The 22,490-nt window shown below is 37.5% G+C and overlaps 1 protein-coding gene across 3 annotated transcripts in view; it reads right to left on the bottom strand.

The window, feature by feature from the left end:
• The window catches only part of WSCD2 (WSC domain sialate O sulfotransferase 2), a 405,505-nt gene that overhangs the window by 102,430 nt on the left and 280,585 nt on the right, over positions 1-22,490 (bottom strand). For all 3 annotated transcript variants that reach the window (XM_089677027.1, XM_089677044.1, XM_089677035.1), the window contains one exon: positions 11,306-11,490. In XM_089677027.1, the coding sequence (XP_089533153.1) occupies positions 11,306-11,490 (185 nt within the window). The remainder of the gene's footprint in view (positions 1-11,305; positions 11,491-22,490) is intronic.

Below are 22,490 nucleotides of genomic sequence, written 5' to 3'. Positions count from 1 at the left end.
GCTCCTTGAGGGTTAGGGACTGATGTGAATGTACAATATGTATGTAAAGCACTGCGTAAATTGATGGCGCTATATAAGTACCTGAAATAGATAGATCTTAACCACTTCAAGTCCGGACACTTGCGGTCATGCAACACTGTACCCATATGAATTTTTTAGCATTTTTTTGAGACAGATAAAGCTTTATTTTGGTGGTATTTATTCACCACTGGGATTTTTATTTTTTTTGCTATGTAAATGAAAAAGTCCAAACATTTTGAAAAAAAATGTTTTTCTTATAAAATTTTGCAAATAAATAATATTTCATCATAAATCTTGGCCAAAATGTATTCTGTTATCTTTTTAGTAAAAAAAAAAAACAAATTAGTTTATAACCAAAAAATATAATTTTTAAACTTTTTTTTACATTTTTATAATATTATTATTTTTTTTTTTTACATACTGTCACCCTAGCAGTGTTGGTGACACTGTACTACTTGTGGGGGGTGATGAGGATTTTGTTTTTTTCTTTTTACACTGATTGCTTTTACACTCAAACGCTGTAAAAGCAATCATTTCTCCTTCTCTCTGGCTGCATTCTTGCAGCCATTGAGAACTACTGTGTAAGCTGTGATTGGTCATAGCTTGTCACATGGTACAAGGCTGTTGTGAATAGCTTTGTACCATGTGACCTCTGTGATCATTCACAGATTTCACACGTAATAAGTAATGATGTCAGAAATGACACCTTGCTTACTACTCTGCATGTGATCACTGATTGGCCAATCAGTGATCACATGATCAGGACCTTGCACAGAGGTCCTGTCCGACGATCGGTGATCCACTGTGTCCGCAGGACACAGCGGGCACCGGATCGCGGTGCTGCACGCTCCCAGGGAGCGTGCACAAGCAGGGGGCGGGGAGGCCATTTATAAACAGCAACCCAACCCTGCACTGCCACCGTCTGGCCGTTTATATAAAATGGCCAGACAAGAGGAGGTTAATATAGCGCCATCAATTTACATACTGTATATATTGTACATTCAGTCCATAACCCTCAAGAAGCATGCAATCTAAGGTCCCTAACTCCCATTCATACATATACATACTAGGGCCAATTTAGACAGGAGACAACCTCCCAGCATATCTTTGGAGTGTGGGAGGAAACAGGAGTACCCAGAGAAAACCCACCCAGGCACAGGGAGAACATGCAAAAGCCACTCAGGTAGTGTCATGATTGGGATTCAAACACAACAACCCCAGTGCTGGTAGGCGGGAGTGCTAACCACTTAGCCACTGTGATATAGCAATAAGCACATTAGGTATGTGTAATGTTGTGTATCCAATTTCCTGCTACTTCTGTTAAAACTCATTCATAAAGTGTCTCCTACACAGCCGCTGGATCTTGCCATTTTTTGGTGCTGTGAAAGTTAACATCAGTGGTTGCTAAAAAAAGAAAGCTGCTTGCCTGCTCCCTTCTTCCGGGTCCACTGCTGCTGTTGACCTTCACAGCACAAGAAGAGAGCAACTCAAGTCAATAACCTCTGGCTTTGAAGGAGACACTGCAAGGATGATGTTTAGCAGAAACAGCCACCTGCAAGTAATGCGATACACACCATTACACATATGTAATGTGTTTTGGTGCTTTATCCCAAAAATAATATACTAAACTTCAGCTTTAAGCAACAATGCCTTATAATCCATTGCAGCTTTTCAATTTGGAAACTTCAAAACTGAACATAAAGCTGTTACTTGCTATAACTTTGATATTTGCTCTAATCAAATAGAGCTCTGTGCCTTCTATCCTCAGCGTACCTTATTTTCTTTGGCTTTATGCCTTACAATCTGAAAAGTAAAAGTAAAATATCTACCTAACTAATCCACTTCATTTGTATCTATCAAGTAGACTGTCATAATACATAACTGTTGGTAAACCCAAAGAAAGTGTAAGGTGTATGGGCAGCTTGACCTTGAGGATTTTGTCCCTAATACCAGCAATGTTAATTGCTCATTATGGCACCTTGATATTGAGTTCATTGTTGCCTAGGACTGTATCAAATAATTCAAACATTTTCTACTGATAAAAATGAAATAACTTGCAGTAAGCGTGAATCATTGAGACACTGTAATGATTGACATTTTAATTATTCAAATTCACTGATCCACTCTATTTAATCTTAAGAAAGTAGATCAAACCCTCTTCTGTGTTATCTAACTAAAGTATGCACTGTCTGATAATTAACTATACACATGTTTAACATGCACATGGAAGCCATCATTTTGCACAGGGTAAATTATTTAGCAAACTAAACGTGTTCATTTGCTAATTGATTATCTCTTTGTATAAACATATATTAGAATAACTTTATTAAATATATAAATAAATATATTTACAATATAATATCAGCAATAAATGAAAGAAAAACATAAAAAGGTATTCCTGGCAGGCTATATAAATTTAGCAATTTGTTCATTAAAAAAAATTTAAATTCTTGGGATCAATACAATGTCATTAATGTCATAGAAAGGTTAAAGAAAAACAATACAGATAAATCAAGAGAGTTTAATGGCATGACAAATAAATACATTCCAATTATCATACCCCAGGGTCTATTATATTCATGTATAGTCATATAAAGGTCAATTTCACAGAAAAGTCAAATAACACCAATTTCAGTTGTCAAATGAACAGAGGCGTTATCATGATCCAGAAACAAAATAAATTGTTTTGTAATGCTAAACTATTTCTTTGCAAGGTGTGGATTAGTTTAAAGCCCAAGCTCCAGGCAAGAAACGTAATCTTTCACTAATTTCACTCCATCACCTGTCATTACAACAAAAAATGAATAAATACAACTTGTGCTCAGTTTGCTCCCTCTTGTTGATAAAGCAGTTTGCACATCCAGCGATATCATCATTAGATCTGCTTTCTTACTCTCATGTCTGGGGTGGGAGTTGACTAGTTACATGAATGGCTGAATACAGTAGATGGTGATAAGGGAGCCAAGACTCCCTTATAATTGCTGCTGGCACATCATCTATTTTTTTTTTAGCTCATTAGCAACATTTGTGCCATGAAAAGGGTGAATGTCTCTGATGCCCAGAGTGCCCAGAAAGTGGATGTATGATGCTAGACATCACCTCTGTTTTGAAGTTATGAGGTGCCTATCAACTGAAAGTTTTTAGTGCAGCAGAGGAGCTGTCACCTAGAGAAAAAAACTTTAAAGTGCATTTCCACTTTTGCAATCAAATTTGAGAAAACAAAACAATACATTTATACGTTTTCATTCACACGAAACCAAATTTGTTATTTTTTGTTTCTTTTTTCAATATTTTTTAAATGAAGGTCTTATTGCTGACCTCTGAACAATGTAAGAGGGAGTTTGTCCTAAGGATAGGCTGCACGTCCTCTCAGTAACATACAATGCTAGAAGCTTCTAAACCTTTAAGCAGTTGTTAGGATAGAAAGTGTTTAAATCTAGTTTACAACAAATAATGAAGATCTGTCTGCACAGGACAGACAGGGTTAATTATGGCAAACAATCAAAAATCCATAAGATGTCAGTGAAAATAATTATAAATTGCAGATATAAACTAAAGTGTGAAAATAAACAGCCATCACAAACATATTAATGTACAACATGTGTTAATGTACAGTAACTACACTGCTCAAACAAAAAGGAACACTTTTTTAATCAGAGTATAGCATCAAGTCAATTAAACTCCTGGGATATTGATCTAGTCAGTTAAGTAGCAGAGAGGGTTGTTAATCAGTTTCAGCTGTTGTGGTGTGAATTAAATTAACAATAGGTGCACTAGATGGGCAACAAGGAGACAACCCTCAAAACAGGAATGGTTTTACAGGTGGAGGCCACTGACATTTTTTCCCTACTCATCTTTTCTGACTGTTTTTCACTAGTTTTGCATTTGGCTAGGGTCAGTGTCACTACTGGTAGCATGAGGTGATACCTGGACCCTACAGAGGTTGCACAGGCAGTTCAACTCCTCCAGGGTGGCACATCAATATGTGCCATTGCCAGGTTTGCTGTGTCTCCCAGCACAGTCTCAAGAGCAAGGAGGAGATTCCAGGAGACAGGCAGTTACTCTAGGAGAGCTGGATAGGGTCAAAGAAGGTCCGTAACCCATCAGCAGGACTGGTATCTGCTCCTTTGTGCAAGGAGGAAAAGGATGAGCACTGTCAGAGCCCTACAAAATGACCTCCAGCAGGCCACTGGTGTGAATATCACTGACCAAACAATCAGAAATAGACTTCATGAGGGTGGCCTGAGGGCCCTCCATCTCTAGTGGGCCCTGTGCTCACTGCCTGGCACCATAGAGCTCGATTGGCATTTGCCATTGAACACCAGAATTGGGAGGTCTACCACTAGGGCCCTGTGCTTTTTACAGATGAGAGCAGGTTCAACCTGAGCACATGCGACAGACGTGAAAGGGTCTGGAAAAGCCGTGGAGAACATTATGCTGCCTGTAACATCATTCAGTATGACCATTTTGGTGGTGGATCAGTGATGGTCTGGGGAGGCATATCCATGGAGGGATGCACAGACCTCTACAGGCACCTTGACTGTCATTAGGTATTGGAGTGAAATTCGTGGACCCCTTGTCAGACCCTACGCTGGTGCAGTGGGTCCTGAGTTCCTCCTGGGGCGCGACAATGCCCGGCCTCATGTAGCGAGCAAGCAGTTCCTGAAGAATGAAGGGATTGATATCATTGAATGGCCCCCACAGTTGACTGACCTAAATTCAATAGAACACCTCTGGGATATCATGTTTTGCTCCATCTGACTCCGCCAGGTTGCACCTCAGACTGTCCAGGAGCTCAGTGATGCCCTGAGATCTGGGAGGAAATACCATCTGTTGTCTCATTAGGAGCATGACCCAACGTTATCAGGCATGCATACAAGCATGTGGGGGCCATAAAAACTACTGAGTACCATTCTGAGTTGCTGCAATGACATTTCAGCAAAATGGACTAGCCTGCTGCATCGTTTTTTCACTTTAATTTTTGGGGTGTCTTTGTATTCAGTCCTCTGTAGGTTGATAACTTTCATCAAACGGTAGGGCATCCTTATATTCTTAACACATTACCCAGCACATATCAGTATAGATATCCAGCATGATGTCTTTCCCCATTTATTTTATTTAGTTCAGGTACTTCTATAGCGTCATCAATTTACGCAGCGCTTTGCATACATATATTGTACATTCACATCAGTCCCTAACCCTCAAGGGGTGTACCATCTAAAGTCACTAACTCGCATCCATAAATACACATACTAGGGTCAAATTAGACAGGAGCCAATTGATCTAACAGCATGTCTTTGGAGTGTGGAAGGAAACCGGAGTACCCGGAGGAAACCCACATAGGCACAGGGAGAAGCGCAATGCAAACTCCAGGCAGGTGGTGCCATGGTTGGGATTTGAACCAGTAACCCTAGTGCTGCCAGACGGAAGTGCTAACCATTTAACCATTGCGCTGCCCATTGAGATCTGATGTGTTTTCTAAGTGTTCCTTTAATTTTTTGGAGCAGTGTACAAAAGGAGTCCATGAAGAAAATTTCCAACCACACTGAAAAAATTATAGAAAGCGAGCAGTCCCTTATTCATTGCTGGTAACAAAGCTGTTATCCACTTCCCAAGCCTCCAATGTGACACCCTTCACTCCACATCCAAAGCAGGCTTAACAGACAAACTGCAAAATGTCAGACAGAAAGCTACCTGTCTGGTGGCAGCCAAATCCTGTGCGGTGTTGGTTGCCAAATAGCCTCAAAGCTTTTTATTGAAGTTCATCTTTAAGATACATTGCCGATCTCATTGAGCTGATTCCTGGGTGAGCTGGTGGTCCCTGGGAGGTGTAGAGCAGTATTGTGGCAGCCTACTGTAACCCCCTCTTGGTAGTGATGAGTTGGAGTTTTTGAGAAATCACACTTACTTGGGAAACATATTTACAAGTACTTGTGACCACTCTTTCATTGCCTTGCAGGTGGAGTGAAGAGTGTCACACTGGAGCCTTGGGAAGTGCATAACTTTGTTACCAGCTCTCTTTCTATAATTTTCTCACTGGGGTTAGAACTTTTCTGCATGGATTCCTTTGTAGTTTACATACATTGATGCCAGTTGTATGTTAATATTTTTTTGATGACCATTTATTTTCACTGTTTGCACTTTAATTCAGATATTTGCACTTTATAAATATTTTCACTGACACCTTATGGATTTTTGATTAATGTTTACATTTTTAGAATATTTATGGAAGGGGGGGGTGTATTCATTTGGACATGCTTTGATACATAAGGATTTATTTTGAGCACTTTATGTTTATGTAGGTTTTGTACTGAGTATTGTGTCAGCCAGGGGCGGACTGACTATTTGGAAACTCGGGCACTGCCCGAGGGCCCGGGGTCAGTAGGGGCCCCATGAGATGCCCCTGGTACCTTTTTCATAGGCTTGAGTTTGGGCAAGGACAGAGGGGCCCCATGATTCCCTGTAGCCCGAGGGCCCCATGAGTTGTCAATCCGCCCCTGGTGTCAGCTGATACTTAATATTTAACACTTAACCTAAACACAGAGTTTTTATTATATAACCTTAATTATGGCAAGCCCCGTTGCCCCCCCCCCATAAAGAAAAAATAATTGAGAGTTTCCAGAAAAGAGTATCTAAAATAATGTTTTACTTTTTTTTAAGTTATGCTCTGTGAATGAGAACATGTAATAATTATAACGTACTATAGGTGTTATCCTAATTTGGCTGCAACAGGTAGAAATACACTTTATGGTAAATTGAGGAAACCAGGTACTGTAGATGGATGAGTGTCTTTATTCAACCTTCCCAACTATGTAACTATTTCACAAAAATTTCTTAATCTAAAACATATTTCAGACTGCTCAGCTCACATGCTGAATTTTCTGAAGCTGAGGTTATATATGCTAAGCTGCCATTTAAAGGTTATCCTGTTTATATTTTGCCTTCCCTGGTTACTCCTTCAGCCCCCCCCCCCCCCATTCCCAATTACCATGCTAATGACATCTTTAGAAAAAAACGTTTCTTAGTTAGGGCCAGTGATGTCATTAATGGGTCTCTGTGCTTTTCTATACAAGGCAAGCAGATCAGTGCTGGTGTCAATGTGCTGTACTTTTTGAAATCATCACATTATCCTGCCTTGTTACTTTCCTCATAAACCCTCAGACCTGATGCAAGAAGAGAAAATAAGCTCATAGGAGATGACTGTATTTTTATTGATGACGTGAAAAAATATGTGTTCGATGACTATACGTGAAAAGCTGCTTCTTTCTCTGCCACATATAGTCATAGCATTGAGTTATGTGGTCGCACAACAACTCTATAATAGTGATGAGTTAGTGCTGTCCTTAGAAAAACAGCATTGGCGTACCAGAATACAAAGTACAAAAATCTTGCTGTAATTGGACTATTATATTTTCAGCTTTTCTACTATTATTGCAGCTTCCAGATAAAGTTACATAATAATATATCAAGAGAAAATTGCCTTTGTTCAAGATGTTTCATTGTGTCAAACTATGCTGACACAGACCAAAATAGAAAGACTAATCTTTCAAATAGACAGTTGCTACTCTGCTGCACTCGGGGAAAAAAAAATCCAACTTGTGATGACAGCAAGTTTTGATGAACAATTGTTCCATAAATATGATTAGCCAGCATCTCATAGATCTGTTAATCTGCTGAGCAATTTTATCTATGGAAGTCAAGGTAGTTGAGTTATCAGCAGAAAGTCACTGAGTTAGAAGCTGCAGAGATATGATATCTGACCGAGAACTGTAAGTGCATATTACTTTTTGCTATGGACTTCCTTGTGTACTTGAATAAAACATCATCCACACAAAGACAGCTCATAAGTCATATAACTGACAGGTCTTGTAGAAGGCTTGAACCAATTTCACAGTAATCCCACGACCATGAAGATAACAAGAAATTGTGTTAATAAATGTCATTTTTCCATAACTACATTTCATGCCAGAACAGAATACTGCATCGTGTTTTTCCTCTCTTTTAAACCTGACATGGGAGCAATGAATGGCAAGTTCATTATGGGCATGTTGGAACATATTTTAATGCTGAATTTTGTAACTCTCTAGTGTCTATATATGATTCAAAGCTCTTTAGGAGCAGGATCTATCTGCAATATTTCTCATAATACTATATAGTGTAGCTATCAACATCTATCTATCTATCTATCTATCTATCTATCTATCTATCTATTCTTGGCTCACACTCCCTTCAGCTTAACATCATCCATCACTGAAAAGTCAGTTTTGGGTGGACTGATTTTTCAAGGGAATATTGCCAAATTGTTGTGTAAGACTAGTTCCTATGTGCCTGGAACCATCTTTGGAAGCAAACTGTCTTCACTGTGGGCCAGGAGGTCCTAAACTTGAGCATTCTGAGCAGGCAGGCATTATCTTATCTGTCTACTGGCTACACAGGTGGCCCATTGCATTGTGGGGTGGTAGGATTTAAATCATTGCTTAGCACACCACATTTAGAGGCCACATCTTTTTGCTCATAAAGTATATAAAAGCACTTTGGGATGCCTCCACTTAGGGATTAATCTAAGGTGGGAAAGTTGGTTTTATTTACATGTTAACATTATATAGTATATAAGTATATCTAGCAAAAATGTTAAACCAAATAAATGAATACAGTATGGAATACATTTTTTGCTAACTTTACTTTTTGTCCTGCAGACACAACAGAAAGTAAGAGGAAATATCTTCAAAGCAAGGAACATCACTTATTAGTTTCCACCAATGTCCCCTTTGGAAGATTCACCCTTTATTCCCTATTATTTCTTTGAGACAGCTAAAAAAGTTGAATCCTCCTTCACTCTATGTCTCGGATACCTGAAGAAAATGATCACCTACCATAGTGGGGATAAAGACAGTAATTCAAACCCGAAAAAGGATTTGAACCACTCTTGCTAATTAAAGAAAAAAAAGTTTTGGCTTTTGAAATGCTACAGAAACGACCTTTTACATGTATGCTAGAAGAACATTAAGTGATGATATTTTTAATAAAAAAACAAAACAAAAAAAAAAACAAAAAAACAATCATACAGGATTATTGAAAATGAATGAAACTCCAGGGTTTAAGCTGACTGAAATTCTCATGCAAGGAATTACCTAAATTGGTATTGCAATGGACATTTCTTGAAGAAGGAATTTTTGTTTTGGAGCCTGTCAGGTCATTCAAGCCTTGAAGGACATGTATTAAGATTCCTCAGTTGCCCAATACAGAACTACATCTTTTATGTCACTGCTCTTGTGGCTAACTGGACTTCACTTATTTTTCTAAAGTCAATAATGTACTCCAAGAAATATATCTAATAAATCGTATCATACTGAGCAAGCTGAATATAGAAATGAATTCAATCCCTGCTCACCTTAGTCCTGTCTTTACAGGTCAAGCTAAATAATTGACCAATCATGAAGACAAATGCATTATGTTTCAGTGAGTTTTATTTTGTACTTGACAAAATACATTGTGTACTTTTCTCTTGAGTGGATATGATTCATCTCAAGTGAATTAATGGGACAGAACAGTTTCACAAAACATAGTTCTCCATTTTCAAACTACATGGGGTGAAACATTACCAAGAGTAACTTTGATATCAGAATGAAGCATTAGCCTTGTAATTCATTTTGCATTGACTCTTTTATTATTCACACACATCAGATATCAATCCTGTGCCATCATGAATCGGAACATTTGATAGGACAACATGAATAATGTGCTGCTTACTTGACCTGAACTATTCTCTGATTATCAAGGAACATAATGTACACTAATAGCATGGTTTTAAAGCACAATACAATTTTGTGTGGGAGGAAAATTCTTCCGTTTGGAGGTGAAGTAGAGGAGATTTCTAAAAACTTGTAGGAAAATACATTTAGTGTTAAAATGCCTAAATTGTACATGCTGTTATTTTGATGGGTAATTGAGCTGTGTTACAGCTAACTTAACTGCCTGCAGATTTTATGAACTGCAAGCTAAAAATGGCTTGTGACCCAATATCTGTCTGAATTCATCGACTGGTTTAGCTAGAATCGTGCAGGCTCAACTGAAAAACCTTCTAACCCCTGGAATCTTGTCAAGTAGCTGTGATTTTATAGAACGGTGTAGCCTCATGCAGAACTATGTCTGCCTGAGGCATGTATTGAATCAGTACATGATTCACTTGTGCATAGATGGGAAATATCATCTTTCTCAATAAAAGCCACACAGACTGCTGCGAAGGTAGCACCACCACTGGGCTGATTAAAATACCCAGTGGCTCAACCTGAGAAGCGTCTTTTTAATAACAGAGTTAATTATGTCTCAGCATATTTCCATTTTCCAACATGTTTTCAGAACTTTTTATACTGAAGGTATCTACCAACTTTAAATAAACATATCATATGGCAGAACATCTTAGTTGGGAATATGGGCTTGCCATCATCTTATAAATGATAATACAAAAGTTGATCATGATTTAAGTCACTAAAATATATAAAATAATAATTCTATAATAACTCCATACCGCCATTCCTACTGACCATATGATGGACTACCTCACTGGAAAATAAGAATGTGCTGGAGGCAAGAAGAGGTAATGAAGCTTCAAATCTACTAAATGTGCCAGAGTTCTGCCCATCAGAATACAACAACAGGGGCAAGGAGTATGGTGGTTTGCAAATTTAAACTGTGCACATAATGAAAAATGCATAAACAGAGATTATCTTCAGTAAAACAGCATATCAAAACAACTGGTAGATCTAGGGCTATAAACTGCTAAAGTTATATTTCAGTCTCATCTTTTGTTGTAAAACCTGAGTATGATACTGCCATCTTCTGTCCGCCTACTCATCTTTTAATATGATGGGAAGCTTCATTGACCATTAGAAGAGGTTGGGGTCAGGCTCAGTTTTTTCAGTAAAAGCTGATATTTCCATTTAGATATAAAAGTTACCTTTATCGCTGAATCTACATATTATTTTTATGTGGTTTAAGAGAACGTAACATTTGCATGTGTATTTTTTTCCAACATATGCCTAGGTTTATGACAGGTTTACTTGAACTGAAATTCTGGCAATGCTAGAGTTATAATTTGTAAGTCACAAACTACCTTAGTACTGTATATGAAATAAGAATTGGATCTGAACATTAGCTGAAAATAATAATCTACAAATAGAAGCCTGCCTATATTCAACACAAGCCCTATTTTTGGCTTCTGGTTGTTTTTTCTGCTGTAAATGTAAACAGTTTCATGCTATGGGCTTTAGAGATCAGTACTCACACCTCCTTGCAGACTCTTGGGTGAGCTCCAGTCGATAAATTGACAGACGATTGACTCCACCACAGATGTTGCTCTTCTCCCCCTTGCACTCCATATTACATTCTGTCTCACTGACATTTAAGGCTTTAATTTTGTGCCCGCAGTAGCACTCTGCTCCAAATTCAAGTCCAGCAAACATGTATCCCCTGTAAACAGAGGACAGCAACATTTTAAGAATGTCAGAATTGTACAGACCTCTTAAAATGTGGATGCTTGAATTTAAATGAACCGTAGAGATAAATCTGGTCATGTACAGCGGACATTCATTGCTTTCCAAATACATTGCAAAATGCATAAATAAAACACACACACACACACACCTATTTACTTTTCAATATATTTTAAAGTGACAATGTAGCAACAAAACAAGAAAAAGAAAACTCTAAAAAAAGTATCTCTATAGAGTTCACGCTAAAGTTATGAAATTATGCTTCTAAGACAAACTGATATACAAATTTGATTAAGGCATTTTTTTCATTTACACACTATTTTGAAAATTACAAAAATAAAGCCATACAGCAATAAAAACAATTAAAAACAAATACAAATGGCCTGAAAAATCATCTTAGCAAAACAGAGCAAAAAGATAAAATCCATATAGTAGAGTATCTGAGATACAAGAATAATATCCAACAGAAAGTTAGATTAGTTAAAATAAACCTCTTTCATGCCATGTAGCTAACAAACAAAATATGTATATATTACAGCGTAGTTTAAAAAAAAATTGGTTACGCATGGATGTTCAATTTTCCCACTTTGCATGAAATTGTCTCATAGAATCATGTATTGTGTTACATATATGCTCCATTATCATAGTAGAATCAATTGTAGAGAGAATTTGTGAAAATGGGACAGTTGGCGATCTCTAATTTAAAGCTATTGATCATAAACATACAACAAAAAAGGTATGTAAAGACTTTGGGTATAGTAGGAGATGCCTTGATTAACCACTTAAACTCCGGAAGAGTTTACCCCCTTCATGACCAGAGCATTTTTTGCTATTTGGCACTGTGTTACTTTAACTGGCAATTGCACAGTCATGCAACACTGTACCCAAATGAAATGCATATCATGTTTTCACACAAATAGAGCTTTTTTTGGTGGTATCTGATTACCACTGGGTTTAATTTTTGTTATATAAATGAAAAAACATTGAAAAAAAAAATATTTATTTTCTGCTATAAATCATAAGCAATAAAAAAAATGTAAAAAAAACCCTGAATTTCTTTATAAATTGAGCCTAAAATGTATTCTGATGTCTTTGGTTAAAAAAAAGTGTGTATATTGATTGGTTTGTGTGAAAATTATAGCATCTACAAACAATGGTATATATGATGGAATTTTTATTTATTTTTTATACTAGTAATAGGGGTGATCAGCGGCTTATAGTGGGACTGTGATAGTGCTGCAGGCAATCTGACAGTAACTGACACTGGGTGGGAACTGACTGACACTGACATCTTTAGTGACACTAATACAGTGGTCAGTGATAAAACTATACACTGTCACTGTACTCAAAGAATTAACTGTGTGCCTAATAAGTGTAATGTGTGTTGCTTTTACTAAGAGATATGACTGTTTTATCTCCCTGCAGGGAGGAAAAAACAGCCACATCTCTGCTCCATGCACAGAGCCCTGTGTTGTTAGTAAACACAAGTCTCTGTACTGTCATTCGGTAAGCGGATCTGCAGGTCCCACTCATAAACCATTGACCAGGACCTGTTGATCGACTTGTGCTGTGGCGAATGACAGCATAGAAGGGATGGAGGGTGAGAGCCCACTACCTGGAAATGCTGGATCATGTACGTGTATATGATCCAGTGCAGAATGGCTACCACACTATATCTACATGGGGCGGTTAAGGCATTTTTAAGGCATGTGGAGCATTTTTCCTAAATGACCATGCTACAAAATTGAATAACTGAAACGAATGAGAAAAAAAAAAATTACAAAATGGAAATATTTTTTAACCACTTATTGTCAGGAGTGTGTAGTGCTCCTGCTCCATCATAGCTGCTAGTCTCATTCCAGCATCTTAATTTTGTCTGTCCACTTGCAAGGTGATTGATGTTGACCAAACCTGATTTAAGCCAGCCAAGCCTGCAGTCTCATGCTTGTGATATTGTGTTTGTAACATGTGCTCCAAGTTCCCTGTTTGTCCGACCTTGTACCTGTGCCAGATAGTTTGGATTCTATCGTTGATAACCTCGGACTGGATATCGACTACTCTCTAAACTCTGCCTGCCTTTTAACTAGCAATTTGACCCTAACTATTCCGAACCTTGCTTGCCTTGTACCTGGACTATCTGGCTTCTGCCTGTCTGCCAACCACAAGTACCTGTTTACTCTGCTCAGTTCGTGTCTGCCCCTGCATGGTGGCCAGGCACTATAGCATTGTATATAAGTCCTGGGAGCAACCGAGTTCTGGGAGACCTGCTTGCCTTATAGGAAGGGGGGCTGCTAAAGGTGAAGAACACAGTCGCTAGCTATAGTGTCTGACCACCTGCGTTAGGGGTAAGCATAACACTTATCTATCAGGGCAGTTTTTGTATTTTTCACACACATGTTAAAATCTGTAAATTTTTTGTAAGAAATTACTTTAAACTCCAACAACTCAAACAATTATATATTTTCTGAAAGCAAAGACCATGTATAAAATGATGGTAGCTGAAATTTTTCATGTCACACAATATTTGTGCAACTGTTTATCAAATGCATGTGTTCAGGAAAAAATACACTAAAATTAATTTTAGTGCATGCACACACAGTGTGATTTGTAGCAATTGTACGTACTAATATGGACGCAAACATCCATTTTGCTAAAGAACCTCCATCTTGTGTCATTCTCACTCCAAAATCAGCCCCCCTCCCTTTCTGTTGAGTGGCTGGGGGTCTGTGTGTGTGTGCTGAGTTCAGAAGTGCACAGGGCACAGCTGGATACGCTTCATGGTTATAAACCCAATTAGCTGGTTCCATGAAGTCTGTTTGAGCTGATCGTAAAGCTATAAACCCGTCAGTCACTGGACTTGAAAAGCATTCTGAAATAGCAGTAAAAACATACATCTCATTTGGAACCCACTTTTCATATAATTTCATAACTTCTCATAGGAAATACATACAATAACACAAAACATATATTCAGATTGGTCAGTTTACTGCGAGTTACCTCATACCTTACACCCCTAGATTACGTCTACCCGAGAGCAGAAAGCGATATCTCCTTAACCGTCCCAAGCAGATATGTCATATCTGGTATCTGGACGTTCAGAATATCATTCTGCATATGCTCCTACCAGTGGATAGGATGCTACATTTACCTATGGAAAGTTATTGACCATGATATAAGCTGAGAGGGATTTGGTCATAGCCTGAGTTCCCTGCCTAAACACCCCTCCCCAAATGTGGCGATTGGTTCTCTGCTTTAAGAGACACCCTGCTGGGTTCCTAGAAAAAGGCTGTTATGGCTGTGTTATTGCTCTCTGTATATATATATATATATATATATATATATATATATATATATAGGCTACATCTTTTTCTGTAAATATTTTTATTGCACCATTTTGACCTTTTTAGTAATAAATCCTATTTTCTGAAAAGTGTTGAACTGTTTCTAAAGCTCTTTAATGCAAACTAAGAATCCCTGTCTCTGAAGAGCGCTACTGTGTGTTTTAAACTTCTGCATACATCTGCCTGCGGTGACAGTGTGTATACAGACATTATTCAAACACCATAGTGTTACTGCTAAGATTGGCGAGTTTCCTCCTTCTCCGTACAAAAAGGCGGTGGTGGCAGTGTGAAGGGTTAATTGCGTAATTAACCTGACCCAGTAAAAATCCTTCTCAGGCTGCGGCACATAGATTGTGGTCCAGTGAGCTGGAAAATCTTTGTGCAGGGTGCAGCTGAGCGTGGCATTGTTACGCACGTGCCAGCGCAGTTTTAGATTGGCTAGTCCTTCGGTCACAAGTTGGTGAGAAGGGCTGAGGTCTGACGCCGCTCCCGTCACATGGTTGATTTACTAAAGGCACATAGGCTGTGCACTTTGCAAGTACAGTTTAGTAAATGAGGTGAAGCTTCACTTTGCCAACAATACTGAATCACAAGCAAGAAAAATAAAAAAGCAGCACTGTGCTTGCACTTGATTGGCTGATGCAAGTAAGCAGAGCTTCCCCTCATTTTCTAAGCTCTGGAGCAACTGCAGTTGCAGAGTAGACAGCCTACTTGTCCTTAGTATATCAAGCCCAATATAAAACCCATTTATTGCATACATTAAAAAAGATGGGGTTGCATTAGGTAAATATATAGCCAACATATTAAGCGTATAAAATGTGTGCCTGTAAAATCCAAAAAAATATGGGACCCAAAAATTTCTATAGGTGCCTCTTTGTCAGTTTACAGTTAACCATGAGTTATGATAAATATTTTTAAATAGTGCGCTAGAACCCCCTTTTTTTCTTTATACAAACAAAATATAGTAAACAATGATCCTTCCCTTAGCAGCTGGAGTCAATCTGTTCCCGTCATAATGATAGAAGTGACCAGCGCTCTCAAAATAATAAGTTCTATATTGTCTCTGTATAACCGAAGATCAGAGGTCATACATCCATCAACTTCTTCCTGTGAATCCAAACTTCCTATACAGTGATCTCCAAAAAAAGAAATATAATATAGTGTATATAATATAATATAGTGTACCTTTACCCTTCATATACTTGGTGTATATCCAATCAACTATTTTCAGATTTAATTCAGCTCTGTGTCTTTCTGTGCCTGGTGCTTCAGTGGCCGTCACACATCAAGATCCACATGATTTCACCAAAAATATCAATATACTGCAATACTGTTTTCTAAAAATCTCTTCCGGATAGACAGCCTTGGAAGAAGTCTTGATGACGAAACTGGTCGGATGTGCCACAGCAGCCATTTTGGAAGTAGTTACAGGCGTTTTTTTACACTGAATGTTTGTAAGTGCATAGATTTTAATAAATATATGGTTTTATAAGGATTAACTGCACTATGGCCTCTGTATGATATCTCTCAAGTGGGAACCCTGGAGAGAAGCTGGAGTTAAGAAGGGGATTGTTGAAAGTGGAGGAATTTGGTGGAAAGTAATTTGAAAGGCACCAATCTGGTAAGGTGCATGGAATGACACTATTAAACATGTGCGTGCGGTGGATCTGTATCATTTAAAGGGATATGCACTATTTTAAGGGTATGAAAATGTGAGTGGTTTTAAGTATTATTTTCATGCGTTGTTTATAACCAATATCTTTGTTTTTTTGGGGACTTTTCGCACAGGTCACACTGGTAAAGAACAGGAAGCAAGAAGGTGGAATGGTTTATTAAAAGCACAGTTTAAGGGAAGTTCGGTAAGGAGCTTGGAGTGTCTTTGGCGAGGTGATACACTTGGTGGATCCTTCTATGGGTATTAATGGGAATGCACAGTTAATGTATTATAATGTGAGTTACTTTTTATCTGGGGGAGATTTTTTAGAAAACAGTATTGCAGACAGTATATTGGTATTTTGTATTTTGGGTGAAATAGTGTGGATCTTGATGTGAGACAAATACTGAAGTACCAGACCCAAGAAGACAAAGAGCTGAAGTGAATCTGAGAATAATTGTTTGGATATACACCAAGTATATGAAGGGTAAGGGTAGATAAAGAAGAACACTGGTGAACAAATACACATATGGTTACGTACTATAAATGTGAGCACATTGGACAGCATTTGAAGCATGGTGTATTGAGCATACTACACTATATTATATATTTTTTTTGGAGATCACTGTACAGGAAGATTGGAAAAAGTTGATGGATGTATGAAGTCTGATCAGTTATACAGAGACAATATTGAACTTATTATTTTGAGAGCAATGGTCACTTCTATCATAACCATGAATTATGACCTAAGAATTATTGCTTTCATTCTGACATTCACGACAAAACCTCACATGTGTAGCACAATTTATGCTTGCATATACAGTATGTGCATACCTTATGTTGCATGTTTGTATTGGAGTATGTACGGGTGTGAGGTGGTATTTAAAAAAAATACCATTTTTATTTGTTTAATTACAATACATTTTTTACACCTTTTACAATGTTTTAAATTTAACATTATTGCTATCACAAGGGGGTTAACAACCACCCAGGTGATAGCATTGGCAGGTTACAGGTACTCTCTATAGAGACATCAGGAGTCTAAGATCACCAATTTCTTATCTGCCCTCCACTGCAGCTATTCAAGCACACATCATGCTTACTTAGATGAATCCTTGGAAGTAGCTGACATGTGACAGCTCTGAACCCAGAAGTGACATAACACGTGCTACTTCCAGACTCATTAGTCATAGGGGGGGAATGGGAAACATCCTCCTGCTCTCAAAGTCTGCTCAGTTTACCACAGTCCCCGGGGGGACCCTCCCTGACAAAGCACCTTGTTCTTGTATTGACGAGACAAGGGCCTTTTCCCCACAACACTGACCAGTGGTTGCTTTGGTCTACAGGCAGGGGGCTTATTGGAATTTGGAAGCACCCTTTCACAATAAGTGGGCTCCAAGATATACTCCATGTGAATAAGTAAGGGGTACATAATACCCCTACTCATTTACAAAAAAAGTACATAGTAAATAAACACATTTTTTACAAGTCCTGACACTTTCTGGACAACAGGATTCATGATGCATTTACATCATTTGACTTTCTTGTTTTGTGTTTTATTTTTTGTTTTTTGTATTTTTTAAATTGTCAAAAAACTGTTCTTTTTCAGCTTATTGGGCAGAAAATAGCAGTGATGTCAGTACGCTCGCTCAAAGCACTGACGGTGTGATTTTTTAATGCTCTTTTTTTTTTATGTTTCTGAGTATCTTTCCATTTGGTTTTTAATAATTTGATCAGTAGTACTTCACTTGGGGATGTCTTTAACCTTTTTCGGTATGTTCCTGTGGTGATGAGACTTGTGGCTTAATATCAGTGTGAGGAGAATCCGAGGTATTGATAGCTGAAGAGGTCAAGTGGTGTAGGGTTATCCACCCATCGCTGTGAGGTTTTGTCCCATCCAGATGCGGTTTTAGACCTCTTATTATATGAGGTCTTAACTTCTGGTAAGCAGCCTCATTTTTCACATGGTGGCTGGTGCACTTTGGATGTATCAAGATTTTTATTCACGGTCTACTTTTTCACAGTTTACACTCTGGGACTTTTATTGATTTATTTTTGTGTTGTAATTTGTTTAATGTTTATAACAGAGCAACATTTTATCTCTTTAAGAAAAACAAGGGGTACCCAGTTACCATTCCATGTAAGTGAATAGGGGATACATGGTACTATGTACCCCTTAATTATTCATATGTGGGAGGTGGTATCTAGGGGTTCCCTTATTGTTAAAAGAAGCTTCCACATTCTGATAAGTCCCCTGCTCGCAGACCCCCACAGCCACTGGGCCATGGTTGTGGAGAAGAGGGCTATACCCTTCTCAACATGGGGACAAGGTGCTTTTCCAGGGGTCCCCCCCTGGAAAGGTATTCCTCATGTTGAGGGAATATTGTCTGGCATGGTTCAAAAGGGTGACATGCTCGTGTCCCCCTTCCTGGCTTTCCAAGTTGCATGTTTGGATAAGAGTCTGGTGAAGATCTTTGAAGTGGAATACACATTTTGTTTTCTTTGACATTTGCATAGGGCTCTTCTCAAAATCCATACTTGACCCAAAGATATAGAATTGGGAGAGACCCACACTGTTTTTTGTAGAGTTCTCCTTGACATTAATACCAGACCCTCATCAAGGAGAAGGGTCTAGTATAGATGAAGGCAATCCCCAACCACTTTTGCATTTCATCTCCTGGTTTTTTTTCATTGCAAATGTTGGTTTTGCTGCAGTAAGTTGTATAGATTTTACAGATATGCTACTTCACTTGCAGGTTAAGAGTAACACCCAGGCATGTTATGTAAAGGAATTTTTCATTTTTAATGATGCCCTTAATTGCTGCTCCCAGCCAAACCGGATTATTAAAGAAAAAATTGTTTTTGCTTTCTGCATTTTCTCCAGGATTGACTATTAGACTAAAAAATGTATAAAAGAGCTCCAGGGAGCCTAGAATAGATCAGTTACTAAGTTTTAACATTCAGATCCCATTGAGTTCAACAGGGTTCAGATTCTGCACCCGAAATTCAGTAATGTTTGCAGAACCTGCCTTGAATCAAACCCATTTACGTTTGGCTCATCCATATTCCTGTGCCAATTGTTCTGTTGAGTGGCACCAGAAGTCTGTAAAGCAGCATTGTGTAGGAGTTTAATAAATGTGAATGGTCTGCAGGTTCCCCCTCTTATCCTGCCCCTGAGGTAGACTGCTCCAACAATTCCTTGATACATAACTGGGTATAATATGTGTTGAGTTTAAAAGTTATTAATCCTTAGTGGAGATATTTTAAATGCCTTTTCTTAACGTTATCTGTGTTGCTTCATGAAGACTAGACATTACTGTTAAATTGTGATGTTTATGAACATATTGGTAATTACGACATATGCTACAGTGACTATCCATCATCATAATGCAGCCTGATGGGAATGGCAATTTTCACATGTTTCTATTTCAGTATACTTATTACATTCAGGGTCAAATTAGCAGATCAAGATGCTGGTAGCAAATATATATTTATAGCTCAAGAATAAACTACTGAAGCATGGATTAACCTCTGTCAATTCCCTGAACTATTACTTAAAATTTTAATATTTACAGAGTTTATATTCATGTGGTTGGTTAGCTGGAAACTACAGCTGTAGACACTGCATATCAATATTATAAGTCTTTGACCTATGAGTTTGAATGTAGCATACAAGAGTTATTCAGTATGTCATATATACTGTATAATCCCAGTCCAGTTTAGCTGGAAATAATACTTCCAAAGGTTATTCACCAGATTTGTTTCCATGATGTATTCCTAACTGCACCAAAACTACATGGTACTAGAAGTATCTGTTCATATCAGTGGGGCCTGTATAATACATTTCAGTAACTCTGGAAAATATGCAGCAGTGTGGAGTTCATTAACCTCTAGTCTAATGTTCATGTCAATTGAGATATTCAAAACTAAATTGCAAGGCACATACAATACAATTTAAATTACAAGGAATATTGAATATACTTTAATCACATCTGATGTCATTGATTATTCCACAACATATCTGATCTTAAAAATGTACCCCAGGAATGATGTTCATTTAACTTTAAATCCTATATTCTGACTAGGGTCTTTGGTGAAACATACTCTAGGAAATAACCACTGCCCATCAGGTAAAAGCCAAACAGTTTTCTAAGTGATCCACTACTCGGGAAGGGTGAACTGGGCAAAGTTCAGTTAGCAGGAGGTTCAGTGAACCAAGTGAAGAATCCACTAAATTCAAAGTGTCAAACCTAAATTATGTCTATAGGAGCTAACAATTGAGTACTGTCTGTGATACTTTTTTTATTTGCACTAACAAACAATTTTGAGGATAAGCTTTCGGGGAGTGTCCCCTTCTTCAGGTCCAAGCAGTACTGATCACAAAGATATAGCAGAATGTTAGAAGAGATGTAGGGGATGGGAAAAAAAAAGGAAGAGAACAGAGTTAAACACAGCAAAAGCAAAGTCTGCCGCAAATGCACTAATACGGCTACAATCACCTCAAGTCTATAGGAGCTAAATGTCAACGTGCTACATTTTTCAAAAAGTAACATTTAGGTGTTTATTAAAGGTAAATAGGCTGTTCACTTTGCAAGGGAATTTTCCATTAACTTGAATGTGACTTACATCATCCAATCATGTGCAAGCAAAAAATTCTGTTTTTTTTTCCCTTGCAAGTGATTGGGTATTCTTAGCAAAGTAACATTTCAACATACTAACTAAGCTCTGGGGCAAAGTCCCTTGCAAAGTGCTACATAAATTAAAACGTGAACAGCCTATTTGCCTTTACTAAATAATGTATCTATGAGCATCTATGCAGCAAAAAGCAAATAACATCAAACATGAAGGGTATTTTCTGGGAAATAATAATGAATCATTGTTAAAATCATTGACTCGATAACTGAATGCTCTGAAGGTTTACAACTGATTAAAACTAGCAGCTGTAACCTTTACTGTATCATAAATACAGTGAATGTTACTTAAACATGATCTTCCTTTTGAGGAACTGGATATTTCGGTTATCTGTATGTGGCAAATGATAGTAAAGCTCAAACTAGTGAGCAGGAATCCAGTTTGTAAATTAACTTTTTTAATTAGCTTTGTAGAAATATTTAACAGGGTTCTGTGCCAAATAAACAGTGAATAATCAATGAACTGGTTATTTTCTGCCTTATATAAGTGTTGACCATTTACTTTACCACCAAGACGTACTGCAATGTGCATGGGGCAGCAAGGCTTGGTATCCTTGTCTGGAAGCCCTCTGCATGCTGGTAATTCCATTTTACCTTTGTACAGCTTAGGTGGTTTATCAAAAGTTGTAGCACCTTCTGTTTCAAAACTATATTATACTGTATAAGTCCCCTGTATAATATTAATAATAAAATATACAGTTAGATCCATATATATTTGGACACAGGTACAATTTTAGTTTTTTTTTTTAAGGTTTTTACCAAAATAAATTCAAGCTATAGTTATATAATGGATATGGGCTGAAAGTCATCAGTACATAATTTGTTAGACATGCTTTTCTTTAGAATTTTTTGTTGCTATTCTGTCTTAGTGTTACAATATACCTACCATTCGATTTTTAGACTGATCATTTCTTTGTGAGTGGCAAACATTCAAAATCAGCAGGTGATCAAATACTTATTTCCTTCACTGTATATATTATTACATAGCATTTATGATTATTTTTATTTACTTGTGTATTTAACATGTATTTATTCATTTATTATTATTATCACCCTAACAAAGAATAATAAACAATACATTAATAAAATAATGAATAATTTATTATTAATAATAATAATAATAAGAAGAAGAAGCAGAAGAAGAAGAAAAAGAAAAAGAAATAAAAGCTGATGAAAAAGCTGAAGCAGAAAAACTTGGCAACAAATTATATTTTTCTCTATTGAGTAATAAAAAAAAAAACAAATCTCAAAAAACGCTGTATGAAAGCGTGCAAAAACTTGCAACAAAAAA

The sequence above is a fragment of the Staurois parvus genome, unplaced genomic scaffold (genome assembly GCF_062004578.1).
Source record: "Staurois parvus isolate SC_StPar_1 unplaced genomic scaffold, SC_StPar_1.0 ptg000014l, whole genome shotgun sequence".
NCBI classification, from domain to species: domain Eukaryota; kingdom Metazoa; phylum Chordata; class Amphibia; order Anura; family Ranidae; genus Staurois; species Staurois parvus.
The sequence above is the reverse complement of the archived record's forward strand: the minus strand, read 5'-3'. Positions and strand labels throughout refer to the sequence as shown.